Raw genomic sequence first — 18,638 nt, 5'->3', positions numbered from 1 at the left:
TGGATGTATACACAGTGGAGAGCTGGTTTTATTTGGGAGGCAATGGGAGATTTTACATTGTTGAGCAAAGGAGTGACGAAATCAGTCTTGCTTTTTAGAAAGATTAATTTGGCAGTTACTTATTTGTAACCAGAATTAGACAGCAAATAGGATGCAGGGGAGAAGTCAGGTGACTATTAAGTAGTCTGAGAAGTAATTCTGGACAAGAGCAGTGGTAATGGAACTAAAAAGGATTGCAGGTTTTAGCAATAAATCCAACACGAGGAAGGGGAACTTAAGATGCCATTTTAAATTTGAGAGTGGTAGTACCATTAAAAACTAAGAATTTTGATTAATTAGTGCTTCAGGCCCTTTGAAATTAAGTTGAATTTTGGTTCTTTCTGAGCAGTACACCAGATTTCTAGACAAACAAGGTATGTTTTTACACATCTATTTAGTGCCTATTATAGCATGGTGTTAGCTTCCGAAGAGACAAGAATGACAAAAATACAGTCTTACCATTAATGGCATTGTGAGAGGTCTAGCAGTAACTTGTTTATCCTATACCTTGATCCACCCTTTCTCATTTCCTTATTGAGCACACAATACTGAGACCAGAATAAAGCAGTACATTTACTACCTTGTGAAGAATGTTCAGGTGTTCAGGTATGTTATCTTCATTTTGTGCTGCTTTAACAGAATACAGGTGACTGGGTAATTTGTAAAGAACAGAAATGTATTTCTCACAGTGCTGGAGGATGGGAAGTCTAAGATCAAGGAGCTTGCACTTGTTGACTAGGGCTTTCTTGCTGTGTTCTCACATACAGAAGGCAAGCTAGCAGGATGCTCCCTGAAGCCTCTTTTATTAAGGGCCTTCACCCCAGTCCTGAGAGAATCCCTCATGGCCTAGTGATCTCTTAAATGGCCCACCTCTTGATGCTGTCACATTGGCAACACTTGAATTTGAGGGGACACATTCAAGCCATAGCAAACTGAACATTTCTCCTATGCCAAATAGCACCATGTTCTTTGTCAGAAGGTGTTGGTAGAGGGGCACTGCAGAATAAAGGGGCTTCTCTTGCTTCTAAGATGATATTGTGACAGTTAATTTTATGTGTCAACTTGGCTGGGCCACAGGGTGCCTAGCTACTGGGTCATACTTTTTTTTTAAGAGATTTAACTTCTGCTCTGATTTTCCAATTATAAGGTCAAACATTATGCTAGGTGTTTCTGTGAGGGTGTTTTTACATGAGATTGACATTTAAATCAGTGAACTTTGAGTAATGCAGACTGCCCTCCTCAATGTTAGTGGGCTTGATCCAGTCAGGTGGAGGTCTGAAGAGAAAAAATGACTGTCCTCTTCCAAGAACAAGAGAATCCTCCAACAGATACCTTTGGACTGGACCTGCACTATCAGCTTTCCTGGGTCTCCAGCCTCTTGCCTCACACTCCAGCTTTTGGACTTGTTGGACTTAATAATAATCACACAAGCCAATCCTTTTAAGGGAGTTTGTCTGGAGAGTCTTGACAAACACAAACATCTACTGAGAGTTCCTGTCCAAGTTTTGCTCACACCCTGGCAAGAGGCTTCTGGCTTACCAGTAGAGGGTGTGAGGTTCTTTGCTTCTAAGACCCGATCCACCAGCTGTACACCAGCTCTGGCTCAAGGCAAGACAGGGAATTTCCCCATCACTGAGGAGGCTATAGCCACTCTCTCTCCATTAGGCCTGACTTCACCATGGGTAAGGGGAGCCCCTTTCAAGGGTATTCTGAACTTGGGTACTCTCAGTCCTAGAACATCGTAGCTCTTTCATGCCTCTTAAAAGCTGATACCATTATCAGTTAACAGTTTTTTTATATTAAAATTATCCCTGTTCAAGTTAATGGTATGGTTTCTGTCTCCTGACTAGATATCAGGATACAGTATTTACTGTCATATTTCTACTACTTTATGTTTAAAGTTTTTCATAATATTTAAACTGAATTTTTGAACATTAAATACTTACATAGAACAGGACAAAGGATGATTTTCCTTTGTCTACTTATTGTAAGGAAGTGTCCAAGATTTACCACTACGTCATGATTACAGGTGGTCACCAACTTATGATGGTTTTAGGATTTTTTTGACTTTATGATGGGTTTACAGGGATGCAGGCCTATTTCAAGCTGAGGAGCTCCTTAGGACTTACGAATCATGCCTCTTTCATACCACAGTAAAATTGGAAAATTGTTACATCAAGCTGTCATTAAGTAGGAGGCTGCTGTGTTGCTAACGTTATATTCTTTTTTAACTTATGATGGGTTTACTGGGAATTAACCACAATGTAAATCAAGGACCATCTGTATATTGTATGATTTTTGCTAATGCATTGAGAGAGATCTGTGTAAATTATGACTTCAAAATACACATATTACCTCCAACTGTGTTAACTCATGTTTTTTAAGAGAATAAGGGTATCTTCACCCTATGTGGATGTGCTGTAGAATTTTTCTAAGCTACGAAAGTCTATAAATAACAAATCAACTTAAACTTTTTGGGAAATAATTTCTACTAAAGATTCATAATTGGCGTATTCCTTCAATGACTGTACAAGTTCATCCAGTAGATAATCTCCCTGCATAAAAGTTTCAAGATCATGCAGTGTCTTGCTTATTCTGTGATCTGTGACCCGGTTCTGTGGAAAATTATATGTTCTTATTTTCTCTGATCTTCCTTTACTTCCAATCTGTATATAGAAAAAAAGATGAGATTCAGTTAGATTCAGGGCAATTTAAACCTACAAATTTAACTGATCTGGAGACTTAAGTTCTTGATTTATAACATGAATCGAAATGCGAGAATCAGGTTTTAAACACTTAGAATCCCCAAATGACATGGGAACATGATATAGAAAAAGAACATGTGCTCTAAAATCAGATTAATATCTGAATCCTGCCTCAGCCACTTCAATGTTCTATGACCTCAGGCAACTTAGTTTCCCCATCTGCAAAATACAGTGTCTGCTACCCAGTGATGATGGGTATAGAGCCTGGCACATAGTTGCTATTCCTATAGTCGCTGAATACGTATTATCTCTGTGAATTAATGCAGTTGTCTTCCGTGATAACAAGGCGGTGAGTTTCCCATATTAAGGAGTTCTTAAAAGGCTCTGTAGTTATAAAATTAAATACTGGCAGGGCGCAGTGGCTCATGCCTGTAATCTCAGCACTTTGGGAGGCTGAAGTGGGTAGATCACCTGAGGTCAGGAGTTCAAGACCAGGCTGCCCAACATGGCGGAACCCCGTCTCTAGTAAAAATACAAAAAATTAGCCGAGTGTGCTGGCGGACACCTATAATCCCAGCTACTCAGGAGGCTGAGGCAGGAGAATCGCTTGAACCCAGGAAGCAGAGGTTGCAATGAGCCGAGATCGCGCCACTGCACTCCAGCCTGGGTGACAAGAGCGAAACTCTATCTCAATAACAAACAACAACAACAAAAATTAAACACCAAACAGGAAGAAAGCCAAGTTGAGTTAGATTTCAAACTTCCTTGCATATTACAATTTCAAAGGATTAAAAATGAATGAGGACTCAGTATATATCTTTATTTTTAGTAACTGATTAAAAGTCTGAGAAAAATACCTTTGAATATAGAAAACAGGGCAGAGGTGTAAGATTACTATCAAACAAGGATAGCCCTCACTACCTGAATTGTTTTCAACACAGGTTAAAACAAATATGATATGTAAAAACTGAGTTATTTTAAAAAAAGCTGAATTATATAAAAATATTTCTATCCTTTAAAAGCATTTTTAAAATTCATTTTTTACCTGAATTTTTCTAGCATTCTGTCTTTTATTTGCTTCTTTTTCTAGATGCATGCTGTACAGTTTTGCACGTAACTTTGTCATAGCCAGCTCTCTGTTTTTCAGTTGAGATCTCTCTTGTTGACATTCAGAAACAACACCTGAATAGTGTTACGAGAATTAAAAAGTTTTAATAGAAAAATCTTCTTTACTTATTATCAAGGAATACTCCTTTTCCTCCTCATCCTTTTTCTTCTTCCTTTATGAGGAGGAAAAAACAGGACTCTAATAAAAAAGGGAGAGACTATAGACTTCACTTTTGCAGAGTTTATCAGAAAACTGAAAATTTAAGTTTGAGCAATAGCACAAATAGCACAAAGTATTTCTTTCTTTTTTTTTTTTTTTTGTTTGAGATGGAGTCTCACTCTGTCACCCAGGCTGGAGTGCAGTGGTGATATCTTGGCTCACTGCAAGCTCTGCCTCCCGGGTTCAAGCGATTCTCCTGCCTCAGTCTCCCCAGTAGCTGGGACTACAGGCGCCTGCCACCACGCCTGGCTAATTTTTTTTTGTATTTTTAGTAGAGACAGGGTTTCACCATGTTAGTCAGGATCGTCTTGATCTCCTGACCTCATGATCCGCCCGCCTCAGCCTCCCAAAGTGCTGGGATTACAGGCGTGAGCCACACACACTGTGCCTAGCACAAAGTATTTCTATACTGAAGGCATACATACTAAAAAATCAGCATAAATCATTTAATACGGATTGTTTCCCCTCAGCTAGCCACCATGTTTTAAAAGTAACAACTACTTACAGAAACGAAGATAAATAAGAAATCCTATTACTAGAGAAAATCACTTAATTTTTTTAGGCTATCCATTTTTTCCCCCCAATTCCTGTTTTGTATTCTGTATTACCTAAGACATCATCCAGTTTAACCTAAGGATATTCCCATAATTAAAAGAACAAAATCATAACAATCCAGTACTGGCCTCAACCACTATTAGTTAATAGGGATTATGCCCCTTTGAAATCAGTCATAGTAAGAGATTCTTGTTTCCCTTCTAGATAACTGAGATTTGCTATCCATATGCATTATCACATGTGAATCACTGTGGTAATACTTGTGAAAGACGTTTAGTTCAACCTACAGTGTACTGGAGACTTAAAAGATTTGGATGTAGTCCCTTTGCCTAACTATCTAGAATCAGATCCCCTGGAGGTATGTGAATGAAGTTAATGGAAAGAAGCCCCTGCAGTTATATGCAAAACTGTACAATGCTTTCATATCAGTTTTTCAAAGGAGGCCATGTTCCCCTCCCCTGCAAAAATGCTCAGAACCAATGATTTAGAGCATTTTCTGATAAAGAACCCATGATAATAACTTCATTGTGAGAATTTTCTTTTTAAGTATAAACCTCAGAACTCCACCTGGAAGGACCATCCACACCTTCTATAAATCATTAATACAGACATTCCCTGATTTTGGATCCCTCCTTCTTCCTGGCCTTGCAATTATCCCCCAGAGTATCAGGCAAGGATTCTAAGTAAATCAAGTATTTAATAATAATCCTTAGTAGTATACATTTCTCTGGTAACCAAGGATCTATTTCAGTGGAAAATTAGTCAAATTATTCCAAAATTGATTTCTTTGGTGTCATATGTTGAAGGAATAAGTACACACCTGTTGGAAGATGAACTATCCGGACAGCACTGTCTGTGGTATTTACATGCTGCCCCCCAGCTCCACTGGCTCGCTTAGTGTCAATTCTCAAATCTTTCGGATTAATCACGAGATTAAACTACACAGAAGAAAAACTGGTATTTTAAAAGGTTATATGTACCAACTTTATAAAGGCAAGAGCGACCCATTTATAAATACACAACATGAACAGAATTCATATATTTGGGAGGTTTAATTTTAAGACTAGAAAGTAGCTAGAAGGATACCAATTTAAAACTGCTTTGCTTTTTGGAAGAGTAAGGAATCGAAATAGTACAGGATTGTACAGTTTTGAAAAACAAATCCTTTCTAGTTCTCAGAAACCTGGCTTCTCTTTACCCATTTCTTACCAAAGAAACAGTAGAACTTGATACTATTCTGCCTACTTTTAGAACTGAATGCGTGAGCTAAGGAAAGGTTTTTTCAAATTTTTCTGAGTTTAAAGAGCCTAGCAGCAGGGAAAAAACCACACACACGCACACAATGGTAGCTTCAGAACTGTGGGAAGGGTCTGTTTTGTTTTATTTCAAACATATTTGGAGGCAAAGATGAACCAAATGGAAATGGGAGTGACCAAGAAATCATGGGTCTCAATTCCTCAACACACTGGGTTCTGAGGTCAAGGTAATGCTTTGCCCTGGGAGCCACCATCAAAAGCACTGTTTCATGAACAACTAAGAACCATTCTGTGACATGTCTGCAATGCTCGCGGTAAGAATCCTACCATTCCCTGGGCCTTCCACCTCTATGTTTCCCTGTGTGACTCCCTCTTATGGTTGCTAGAAGAATTAAGATGATACATGGACCTCAGGTGTCTCATCTTTTCCTGAAAACTTCCACCCCAAGATACTTAAGTGACTAGGTTGCTAGGTGTGGCTCCTGCCATTTATTCTACTTCACTCTCTCCCTTAACTGTTTAGTGTCTCATCTACGCTTCACACAAAAATTAGATCTGAAGAAACTATGAAGACCTAAAGAAAGGAACTCCATGAAACCTATTACAGAGTCAATAGCACTTTTTCCCAAAATTAGCATAGGAACCACTGAGAGTTCCTTCTCAAAGCATTCACACTTCATTCTGAAAAACAAGTCAGATATCTCCTATCACTTTTTAGCAGAAAGGAAATGAGGCAAAACAGAACTCCTACACTAAGTTATCTTAAATATATAGACTGAGAATTTGCTTTGTGAGAAAAAGTATACTCATTATGAACAGTATAACAATATATTTTAATTTTAATGTAACTGGGTTATGAAGCAGCAGTTCTGTTAATTACCTTTGTTAAATAGGATTGTTGCTGTTAATACCCCATAAACCAGTCACACAAGGCAGAAGTCATTATAAAGGCAACCAGTCCATATTTAAATAGGTTATTATTTCACCCACAGAGATGATCTCACAGTAACTACTTATTAGGAAAATATTAATACACAGACAATGCAACATTGTATCATTTACAAATCCTTGATTTTTAACATTATAACATATTTTTTAGACTGAGATAATATACAACTCAAAATACACAAGCTTCCAAGACCAAATCGATACTCAATTCAGTAAACTCTAAATGTTATTCTGGGGGCAAGGCACTGTGCTAGGCCCAGGATTCCAAGGAGAAGGGCTTATGCCTTACCTCAGTAGGCTGGGGTAATATCGCTACAGTCATGGTGCTAGTATGGATGCGGCCTTGCTTTTCTGTCTTTGGCACTCTTTGTACTCTGTGCACACCTCCTTCAAATTTCATGTGCCTATAGGCTTCTGAACCCCCAATGCTGGCAGACGCATGTCTAAGGCCACCTTGAAAATACAGGGAAATAGAATTATTTTTATTATTCCTGCCATTTATAAATAATTGATCATCAATCACATCTACTATCTTGAACTATATTTTTGTTGTTGTTGTTGAGACGGAGTCTCGCTCTGTCGCCCAGGCTGGAGTGCAGTGGCCGGATCTCAGCTCACTGCAAGCTCCGCTTGAACTATATTTTTAAACTCATAAAAGGAGATAAACATGGAGACTGTAAAAATCTTGAGGTATATTTTTAAAGTTATAAAAGGAGATAAACATGGAGACTGTAAAACATTAAAATATTTAGTGTTTTAATATTTATCTTTACTGCTTACAAGTACTAAACAAAACATGTATGAGGCTAATCAATTGACATCAGTAACATATCTAAGACTACTTTTAAAGACTGTTAGCAATTCAATGGTTAGTATTATTGAAGGACTCTCCATGAGATTTTATAGGTCATTTCAAAATTATTGTATTTGCATTCAAATTTATTAGGTAAAGGATGAGCATAAAACTACATAAGCATCCTTACAGATAAGTTCTAAAGCCTAGTCATGGTCTTTCCAACTCTTTTCCTAAACACTTTACCCGAAACAAAACGAATAGTTTACTGACCTATTTCACTTGGAAAATATTCCAGGGTTTCAAAATGCCATCTTTTAAATGCGGCATATTGTTGATACATATCAAATATCTCTGAAGTAAACAACATTGCCTCCTGACCTCCAACTCCTGCAGTTACTTCCAGGATCAAATCATTTTCATCTGTTTCTTCTGAGGGAACCAAAAGTAAGATAATCTGTAAATACAAAAATATCACCCCTCCTATAATTAAGATTTAAATTTTACCAAAAAATAAAAAGCTAAATGATTAGATTCAGGAATTTTAAATTTTAACTTGTTTCTCCAAGCAAATAATTTAATATTGCTGAGTACTGTTCAACCATCTTGCCAATTAGAACTGTATAATGTGTAACTTCCATAAAGTATTAATGTTACAACTATATTATAAATGCTGTAAGATTCAGCTAAAACTTCTGGCTTGTTTTATTTTCTGTTGGAGTTCTTGTATGCTTTATATCAGTTCTCTCTTCTGTTAATAAGAACTAAGTACTTGCTGTGATTAGGAAATTACACTGTTGTAGAAAGCAAAAGAAGATTCTAGCTCCTTCCTGTTGAAATTTAAGGCCCAGTATGGCAGAAAACCAAAAGCACTCAAAACTGCATTTGTATTATTTTAAGATTTCTTATTATGGAAGATAAACTTGTAATTTTGAAACTAAAAAGGCCCTTAGAGATTATCTGGTCCAATTATTTAATCTTACATGTAAAGGAAACAGAGGTTAACAGAGATTAAATGACTTGTTTAAGGGCAAAGTGTTAGTTACTGACCAAGCAGGCACAAGAACACAAACTTTTGTGCCTAGATCAGTCTTCCCTCCATTACAATAGTATGTTTCTAATCAAGGGGATCTAGAATAAAGACTTCTTAGATTAAGTTAATTAATAAGAAAAGCTACCAACATTTTATTGGTTCTTTAATATATGGCAGGCATTCTAAGCACTGTACATGCTTTAATTCTTAAAACAATCTGGGGTAAGTATTATTAACAGTTCTACCTTAAGATGTGAAACTAACTTTACAGGGGTTGAATAATCTAGTGGCTCAACATTACCCAACTCGAAAGTAAGTAGAAGAGCTAGAATTGAACCTGAATATACCTGAGTACACTGCTCACCCTAGACATTGGTCAGAAGCCATGCTAGTTACTACTTTTCCGTCTCTCTAGCCGATGCCAATACAACATTATCATTCAAATTTTGAACAAATGGATTTTACTTCTGTTTGTTGATTACTACACATTGAACAGAAACCTTTAATACACATATCCTTCTTATTCACACAAAATTTAATTTAGAAAATGGGTAAAACGCGAGCTACACTACACTTTTCACCTTATAGTGGAATTCTCCGCTTCTAACATAGGTTATAGGAACATTAGTTTTTAGTAAATTTCACATTTGGCTAAAGGGAAGGCAGATTCTCAAAAATAAGTACCCCCTTTCCTGGGTCCTTCCTTACCTAACACATTCTTTCACTTATCCCCAGAGGTAACTGCTGTCAGCCTTTAGTCTCTGCTTTACAGAATTAGCAAAGAGTGGCTCTAATTTCATATAATTATTCTTCATTAACTCTATATGTTCTGTAATTCTCCTGGATGTATAATCAATGCAGTGTAATCCAATTCTTAAAATCCTGAGGGCTTACTCTAGGTCTGACATTCTAAATAGTGTAAGAGATGCAAAATAAATATTCCTGGCCCTGAGGCTCACGGTCTACTATCACTGTACCAGGGGACTTCAAGAAGTTGTATTTCAAAGTTATTTTGTAACAAAATAAACTCATGCTAACTTGTTATAAGAAGTTACAGGTTCTAGTTTAAGGCACTAAAAAGGGCATATCAGTTCTGCTAAAACTGAAGCAAGAAGAAACATTAAATTGCTGGTGAAGCTTGGGTGGAAGAATGGTGAAATCATTGATGCTTTATGAAAAAGTTTACAGGGACAATGCCCTGAAGAAATCAGCAGTTTACAAATGGAGAACTCGTTTTACGTAGAGACAAGATGATGTTGAAGAAGAAGTCCACAGTGGCAGACCATCCACATCAGTTTGTGAGGAAAAAAATTAATCTTATTTGTGCCCTAATTGAAGAGGACTGATGGTTAACAGCAGAAACAACAGCCACACCAAAAGACATCTCAACTGGTTCAGCTTATAAAATTCTGACAAAAAAATTAAAGGTGAGCAAACTTTCCTCTGGATGGGTGCCAGAACCTTTGCATGCAGATCAGCTGGAGGCAAAAGCAGAGCTTTCAATAGAAATTTTAAACAAATTGGATCAAGATCCTGAAGCATTTCTTTGAATTGTAACCGCAAGTGAAACATGGCTTTACCAGTATGATCCTGGAGACAGAGCATAATCAAAACAATGGCCACCAAGATGTGGAAGGGGTCCAGTCAAAGCGAAAGCAGACTGGCTAGGGGCAAAGGTCATGGCAATAGTCGTTTTGGGGATGCTCAAGGCATCTTCCTTATTGACATTCTGGATGGCCAAAGAACAACAGTATCTGCTTACTAGGAGGGTTTTGAGAAAATCAGCCAGAGTTTTAGCAAAATACCAGGGACAGCTTCACCAGAGTCCTCTCCTACACCGGTGCTCCTGCTCATTCCTCTCATCCAACAGAGGCAATTTTGAGAGTTTCAATGGGAAATCCATAGGCATTCATGTTACAGTCCTTATCTGGCTTCTCCTTTTTTGTTTCCTAATCTTAAAAAGTTTGTAAAGGGTACCCATTGTTCTTTAGTTAATAATATAAAAAAGACTACATTGACATGGTTAAATTCCCAGGACCCTCAGTTCTTTAGGGATACATTAAATGCTGGTATATTACCTTTTTGCTTACAAAAGTGTCTTGAACTTGATAGTTGGTGGCACTTATGTCAATACATTAAAGTTTATATATATATATATATCTTTTAATTCCAGTTTTCCAAAAACTTTTGAAGTCCTTTCATATATAACCTCTTCTGCCCCATGTCTACCTCTAACCTTCTTAAAAAAAAAAAAAAAAAAAAAAGAGGGAAGATACGTCACTATTTCGCTTCCTTTCCAGAAAATACTATCACTGTGACATTTACCTTTCTGTGAGAGCTGTACAGTACTTTTTGTATGATGAAAACAGGACCACGTGAAGTTTGTTCTTTAAAAGCCAGTTTATTGATAGTCATAATCATTTCCAAATGTATGCATATATCAAAACATCACATCATACACCTTAAATATATGCAATTTTGGGGGTCAATATATATCTCAATAAATCTAGAAAATAAATTTTAAAAACCCAATTTATTCTAAACAGTAACAAGCTAGTCACTTCTTTGTTTTTATAAACCTTTAATAAACTTTAATGCCTAAGAATAGCACAAATGCTTTATTCTTTGCAGAAATACCATACCTGATGCTTCAGCTGAGTTATTTCTTTTTGACACAGAGTTATTTCATTCTCTGCAAGTTTCCTTAAATCTTCATTCTCATCTAGGAAAAAAAGGGCAGAAGTTAAGGTTTTCCTTAATTAGTGTTAAACTGCCAGCAGACTTCTAGGAAATAGTTTTATGGTTATTATAGCTGAAGAGAAAACTAAAATGTCTATCTTGTCCTTTCAATAAATGCCATTCAATAAATGCCTTTCAATAAATGTCCTTTCAATCCATTTCACCATTTTATGTATTAGTTTTCATAAGCATGTAAGTATAAATTTTTTTTTCTGACAAAAGAAAGTAAAATAAAAATTTCTATAAAAATATAAAGAAGCTAAACTCTTCCATAATTTCATCTCTGTGAAATATGCACTTTAATAAATATGCTTTTAGGCTTCCAACTTAGACTGTACAATAACCAATGACTGCATTTAGCTAATAAGATGGACAGAAGGGATACAGAAGTTTACATCAGTAAAACTAAAATTCAATTAAAAAGTAGAAAGTTATTTATTCTCTTATAAGCAAATGTTTCATTAGTATTTTAGTATCCACCCAAAAACATTTATTAGACTCTGCCTAATGTACACAGAATGTTTATATGAAGTACTCCTCTCTCTCTCTCTGGCTTTATCCTTATTGTTGTTTCATCTTTAAATTTTCATTTTTATCTTATAAAACATACTTTCTCATTCCTCTACCCTATAGATGATATGCAGCCTATATAAAGGAGGAGGAAAGGGAAAATTTCTGGCTATTAACAAATTGTTCTCTCTATGGAAAGTTCAAACCCTTACAAAGTATCTGTATGCTTCTCTATTAAGAACCAACCGTGCTGGGAACTGGGATAATACATATGTAAGACCTGCCCTCAAGAAAGCATTATAGATAATTTTCGTTTCTTTACATTTTTCTAAAAGAGGAAAACAAAAAATAACCTAAACCACTATGTGATATGGTTTGGCTGTGTCCCCACCCAAATCTCATTTTGATTTGTAGCTCCCACAATTCCCACCTGTTGTGGGAGGTAACTGAATCATGGGGGCAGGTATTTCCCGTGCTGTTCTCGTGATAGTGAGTAAGTCTCACAAGATCTGATGGTTTTATAAAGAAGAGTTCCCCTGCACAAGTTCTCTCTCTTGTCTGCTGCCATGTAAGAAGTGCCTTTTGCCTTCCACCATGATTGTGAGACCTCCCCAGCCACGTGGAACTGTGAGTCTATTAAACCTTTTTTTCTTAAAAATTACCCCGTCTTGGGTATGTCTTTATCAGCAGTGTGAAAACAGACTAATACACTATGTGATTAAATATTAAAACAGCTGCACCTTGAAGGAATCTGTTGATTTTGGAATGGGCAGAAAAAGGAAAGAAAGATTAACTCAAGGAGAGAATTACAACAGCAAAACTGAAATAAGCAAGTACAGGAAGCACTGCTGAAAATTATTTTGGGCCGGGCGCGGTGGCTTAAGCCTGTAATCCCAGCACTTTGGGAGGCCGAGACGGGCGGATCACGAGGTCAGGAGATCGAGACCATCCTGGCTAACACGGTGAAACCCCGTCTCTACTAAAAAAATACAAAAAACTACCCAGGCGTGGTGGCAGGCGCCTGTAGTCCCAGCTACTCGGGAGACTGAGGCAGGAGAATGGCGTGAACCTGGGAGGCGGAGCTTGCAGTGAGCTGAGATCCGGCCACTGCACTCCAGCCCGGGCGGCAGAGCAAGACTCCGTCTCAAAAAAAAAAAAAAAAAAAAAATATTTTGGCATGCATATGGTATGGAAGAAATCTGGTAGAATGGAAAATGTGTTGAGTTAGGAAAAGCAAAAATGAATTCTAGCCCTAGTTTAATCGCTAAGGTACTGTTAGGGCAATAGGCTCAACTTCTCTCAGTTATGACAAGAATGAAATGAAAGTTCTGAGCTGGATGATCTCTAAGGTGCCTTTCAGTTCTGCAAAGATAAGGAGATTGGAACTAGAGTCTAGAAGTAATTTAAAAACTATATTTTATTTAACCCAATATGCTCCAAATATTATTTCGACATGTAATTAACATAAAAATATTACTTTCTATACCAAGTGTTTGAAATCTATATGTATTTTACACTTAAACACCTCAATTCAGACTAGCCACAAATAGATGCTCAACAGCTGTGTGGCAACTGGCTACTATATTGGACAGCGCAGCTCTAAAGGGTTTAAAATGAGGAGTTACTCACAGCCAATGGTAATACACTACTTCTTTAATTTCTCTTGAATATTATAAATCAACATATGTTTACTGGACACCTACCATGTGCCCGCCTTCCCCTTTCCCTACAAAGATGTTTATGGTTTCCCATTCTAAATGGATCCCATTCTTTTCAATCCTTTGAGTAGCTGCTTATTGTCACCCCTCTTTTCCCACCCACATTTCTGGAGATAAAATGCCATTTTTATTACTTTTCTCCTGTTAACTCTAATTTACCTTTCAAGCTGTTACATTGGATTCTATAATCATATCAAGACTATTTTTATTCAAATTACCAATAACAAAATTGCCAAATCGAAAGAGTTATTTCAGTGTGAGCTGAAAAGGTTGAGTTTTACCTTTCTATGTCAGGTACTGAGGAATTTTTTTTTTTTTTTTTTTTTTTTGAGGCAGGGTCTTGCGCTGTCACTCAGGCTGGAGTGCAGTGGCACCATCTTGGCTCACTGCAACCTCCACCTCCCAAGTTCAAGCAATTCTCCCACCTCAGCCTCTCAAGTAGCTGGGACAACAAGCACGCACCAGCATGCCCAGCTAATTCTGCACTGTTTGTAGAGTCAGGGTTTTGCGATGTTGCCCAGGCTGGTCTCGAACTCCTGGGCTCAAGTGATCCACCCACCTGGGCCTCTCAAAGTGCTGGGATTAGAGGCGTGAGCCACCACGCCTGGCCAAGGATCTCTTACTTCTTGAAATTTTCTTTAATTGGCTTCTACAGCTTCATTTATTTATCTACTTCAAGGTCACAAAGCTCTGGCTGTTTTTTTCTTAACCTTTTATAACTTTCTTCTCTGCCTGCTCCTCAAATACTATGTATTTCTGGCCTTTTTAGACTTCTTTCTATCTTAATGAATTTTCCCTGAGTGTTCTCATCTACTTGTAAGGTTTAGTTTACCACGTACTGTATATCTCAAGAGGTCTCTTATGATTATTTGGGCTCAATTTTTCTCCTATGTCAGTAATTTTTTCTCCTAGACTAGTACAGATATCTTTATTGGAATTACTTTTCACAGGTATTTTTAACTTAATATGGCATTCAGTGCAAAACTCATCTTTTGAAAAAATTTGGTCCAACTTTTATACTTTCGTCTTAATTAACAGTACCACTCGTGTGCTGAAGCCAGAAACCTAAGACTTTTCTTAGAATTAACTCTCTCTCCTTCATCCTTCTCAGGACATAAGCCACTAAATCCTAATTGGTTCCTCAGAATGTTTTGTGAGTCAGACCTATTCCTATCACCATTTCTTCTTTGGATTGTTTCAACTGCCTCCTCCCTGGCCTGTCAGTCACCAGGGTTTCTGGAGAATACTCCAATTCATCCTCAACGCATGCCACCATTAACTTTTCTTTACAAAGACGTGACTTCTCTGCTTAAAAACATATGCAACTTTCCATGGTCTATAAAAAATAAATTCAAATTTTTTGTCTTGCAAGGTTCTTAACTGTCTTTCTGGCTTCATGTTTCTATGACATTATCATCTCCCACCTATTCTATACTTAGGCTATATTGAGTTTCCCAATTTAGTACCTTTACCTAGGTCGGTCGGTCACCTCTCTGCCTTCAATCTCTTGTACCATCTGACAGACAACCTCCTGCTTACCCTTCGCGATACACTTAAATGCCAGCCTTTGTTTTTGATAACACTCTGGGGTTTATTGCAGATGTTAAACACTAATCTTTATAAAAGTCACTTAATATTTTTACTTCTTACACATCTCCCTTACTAGACTGTAAGCGCCTAAAAGCTATTTCCATAATTTTTTTAGTAATTAGTGGTGCCTGACTAAAACCCTGGAGTACAGTAAGGGATCAATACAAGTTAAACTATTATTATATCCTGTATGGGTGGGCCTTTACACCTCCCCAGTGTTTAACAAGTTCTTGCTCTCCTAGGTCTTTATTCATACATTTATATCTATTACTTTCAGCTATATTACAGGTAATTAATTATGTCCCTCACTAGACTGCGAATCTCTGTGGAAGCTTGCTACCCAAAGTGGTGCCTGGACCAACAGCTTGGCAGGCCTGGGAGCTTATAGTAATGCAGACACTTAAGCCTCATTCCAGAATCACTTGGGAAACTTGTTAAATGCACGTCTAGGCCTGGCACGGTGGCTCACACCTGTAATCCCAGCACTTTGGGAGGCCGAATCACGAGGTCAGGAGATCGAGACCAGACTGGCTAACACGGTGAAACCCCGTCTCTACTAAAAATACAAAAAATTAGGGCGCCTGTAGTCCCAGCTACTCCGGAGGCTGAGGCAGGAGAATGGTGTGAACCTGGGAGGCGGAGTTTGCAGTGAGCCGAGATCGCGCCACTGCACTCCAGTCTGGGCAAGACAGCGAAACTCCGTCTAAAAAGAAAAAAAGAAAAAAGCACGTCTAGGTCTGAGATTCTGAGTCCTAAGTCTGCTATTAACAAGCACTGCCCCCGATACTACTGCAGATGGGTCTCCACACCACACTTTGAGAAACACCGCTGTGGAACCCATCACAGGGACAGTGCCTTATTTATCCTTGCTGAGCTAATGATCTCTTGCCCGAATACACAACTAATAAGCATGGAAAGGGGGGCAGAGCACCGTGGCAAAGGAGCACAAGAGCGCCCACAGGGGAGGATAGGATCAGAGAGCAAGTAATGATGTCCTTACCTCTGATCCAAAATAAAAACGGCTGCAAGTTAGTAAGAGTTTCGAACTTGGGTAGTGTGGGTAGTGGAAAAGACAAACGAAGAGTCAAGAATGTGCTTTGACGCCGCTCCCCCGGGCCCAGCTCTTACCGTGCAGCAAGGGCTCGGTCTCCCGCAGCTCCTGCTCCTTCTCGTTCAACAGTTTGATCACTGCCGCCAACTCCGGCCTCCTGACCTTCAAATGGGCTTCAGACCCCGCCTGGCGCTCGAGGAAGGTCCGCAAGGGCCCGCCCCGGGCGAACAGCTCCTCCAGCGGCGGGCTACTGGAGCTCAGGGGCCGGCGGGCTGGGCCAATGGCCCCGCGGGTACAGAGGCACCGGGCAGCGCCCCACAGAAGCCAGGACCGCATCATTAGGCCGAGACCGCGGAGCCTGACCGGAGCCGGAAGTTCCCGACAGGCCAGCCCTGGCGACAACACCCGGAACTTGGAGATGGGGTGAGAGCTCACCAAGCCCCGCCCAGCGCACGCGCTGTTTTTTAAAGGATTTTCCGGCAGCCTTGGCAGGAACTTCCTGCCAAGCGTGAGAACGTTGCGAACTTCCTGGAGGCCAAAAGTTGAGGGGGCTGAGCGGAGCGTGATTGGGGCGGGGCGGGCTTGGGAGACCTTGAGAGCCTCTTCTGAAAGCATCTTCACAAGGAGCCTGTTGATGGGTGTCGGGTTGGGCCGGAAAGGGAGAGCAGCAAATTGCCCCTCTGTTTTCTGATAGTGAGGATTTCTTTCCCATGCCCTGAGTCGGGACCTCCAGAGCCGCAGTGGAGGGCAATCGAGGGTCTAGACGCTGCAGGGTGGAGGTCACAGCCACGCAAGTCGTCAAGTCTCCAGTGCACGGCTGGTCCTGAGTCTCCAAGAGCGAGTTTTATTATGGACACGCGTGTGTGTATTCCTCTTCCTTTTTGCTGCTTATGTTTCTCTTGTCCACGGTGGGTCAGGTTCGTGTTAATAAGGACGTGATAAGTGTATTATGAGATAACTACTGAATGAATTTGCACAATAGACATGCGTGCCCTTCATTGCCGTGTCATTTACTTGCTTTCAAAGGACTTTGTTATTCACCTGCCCATTTTCACTTAGTCCCACTTATCGTCAGCTTTTAAAGAAGTGATTACGTGTTACAGTAACAACAGCCCAACAAAGTCTTCAGCTATCTGCCTCCAGGAGTCCAACTCTCGTCCCTTTCCAAAAAACTGGTAGCGGATAGGTGCCAGCAATACCGACATTTATTGGCACAATACTTTGCACTTTTCAAAAGACCTGTTCACAGCTCAACGGAGAAATAGATATGAGGGAATAAACACAAGCAAGACAGTCCTGAGAATGCGAGGGCTAAACTCTCAATCTGGGAATTGGCACTACCTAACTGGTTGGGGCAGCGTCTACTAAGTGGTGTTTCACTGTTGAGAGAGGTGATATATTAGAAGAACGTAACTTCTAATTTATTCATAAAAAATAAAATAGTAAAAAATTGGAACCCTTATCAAGGTTAAAATATCCTTAGATCATCTAATCGAAACTCTTGAGGTTGAGTATAAAATTCTTAGACAACACGTTTGCATTGCCTCTCTCTTTTCATCGTTTAGCACGATATGCAATGCAAATGCAGAGTGAGTGGAAGAATGAAATGACTCTTCAAACAACAGGAAGCAAAAATAATTTTTTGCTACTTAAAAGCTCCAACTAATTACCTCAGTTCATTTCTCTTTGTGTATTCAGGCTACACAACTTTATACAATCGTTCTGCTGTTGAAACCCGTTTTATTTTAATCCTGATCTGAGGATAGAACAGGACTGATCAGGATGTTTTTATCTCTATTAGAACAATTGTTTCCCAAGTCTGAACTTAATTTGATTTTATTTTAACCATGGAAATGGTGAGAATCACTTGAACTCAACATGGTATATTCTCTCAGTTGAATTCTCAGAACATAAGTCATTTCAACAATATATTTTATTATTTATAAAAGGTGCAAAATTTTAATTAAAACATTATAGAACAATATAAAGAATCTAGCCAGAATTTATTTTCCCCCAAGTGCATAAGAAATTTAAGTAACACATAGAAGTGTACCTTTTATTCCTATAGTGTTATACCAATGAGGAAACAGTAACTTTCTAAGGATACATTGTTGAATTCTTTATTAATTCAAAACATTTTAAGAAAGTCAGTGTAATGCATATGCATTTTACAATAACATCCATAGGTTTCTACAATATAGTAAAATGAAAACAGCTGTATTTTGTTTACTTTGAAAACTCAAAGATATCTATAGTTTGAGACTTCTGAATATTTTTACATTATTGTCATGCTCAAATTCTGTTACATGGTGAAAATTCTAGCATTTTCCAGAAGTATATTATTTTACATAGGTAAAATGATAAAATTGATTCT

At 38.6% G+C, this 18,638-nt stretch overlaps 1 protein-coding gene across 4 annotated transcripts; it reads right to left on the bottom strand.

The window, feature by feature from the left end:
- MTRF1L (mitochondrial translational release factor 1 like) lies at positions 1-16,724 on the bottom strand. Of its 4 annotated transcripts, none has more exons than XM_033235014.1 (7): positions 16,342-16,724; positions 11,299-11,378; positions 7,897-8,080; positions 7,120-7,283; positions 5,447-5,564; positions 3,790-3,926; positions 1-2,705 (listed from the first exon to the last, which is right to left on the bottom strand). In XM_033235014.1, the coding sequence occupies exons 1-7, from the start codon at positions 16,601-16,603 to the stop codon at positions 2,505-2,507; spliced, it is 1,146 nt and encodes a 381-aa protein (XP_033090905.1). In that variant the 5' UTR covers positions 16,604-16,724; the 3' UTR covers positions 1-2,504. The 4 variants fall into 4 exon arrangements, 3 of the variants coding, with proteins under 3 accessions (XP_033090905.1, XP_033090907.1, XP_033090906.1); XM_033235016.1 differs by having other exon boundaries at positions 1,065-2,705; positions 7,897-8,055; positions 16,342-16,648; XR_004442885.1 differs by having other exon boundaries at positions 2,683-2,705; positions 3,790-4,024.
- Positions 16,725-18,638: the final 1,914 nt, after the last annotated feature.

The sequence above is a fragment of the Trachypithecus francoisi genome, unplaced genomic scaffold (genome assembly GCF_009764315.1).
Source record: "Trachypithecus francoisi isolate TF-2019V2 unplaced genomic scaffold, Tfra_2.0 Lachesis_group15, whole genome shotgun sequence".
Taxonomy (NCBI): Eukaryota; Metazoa; Chordata; class Mammalia; order Primates; family Cercopithecidae; genus Trachypithecus; species Trachypithecus francoisi.
Note: the sequence above shows the minus strand (reverse complement) of the source record. Positions and strands in the feature narration are given on the sequence as shown.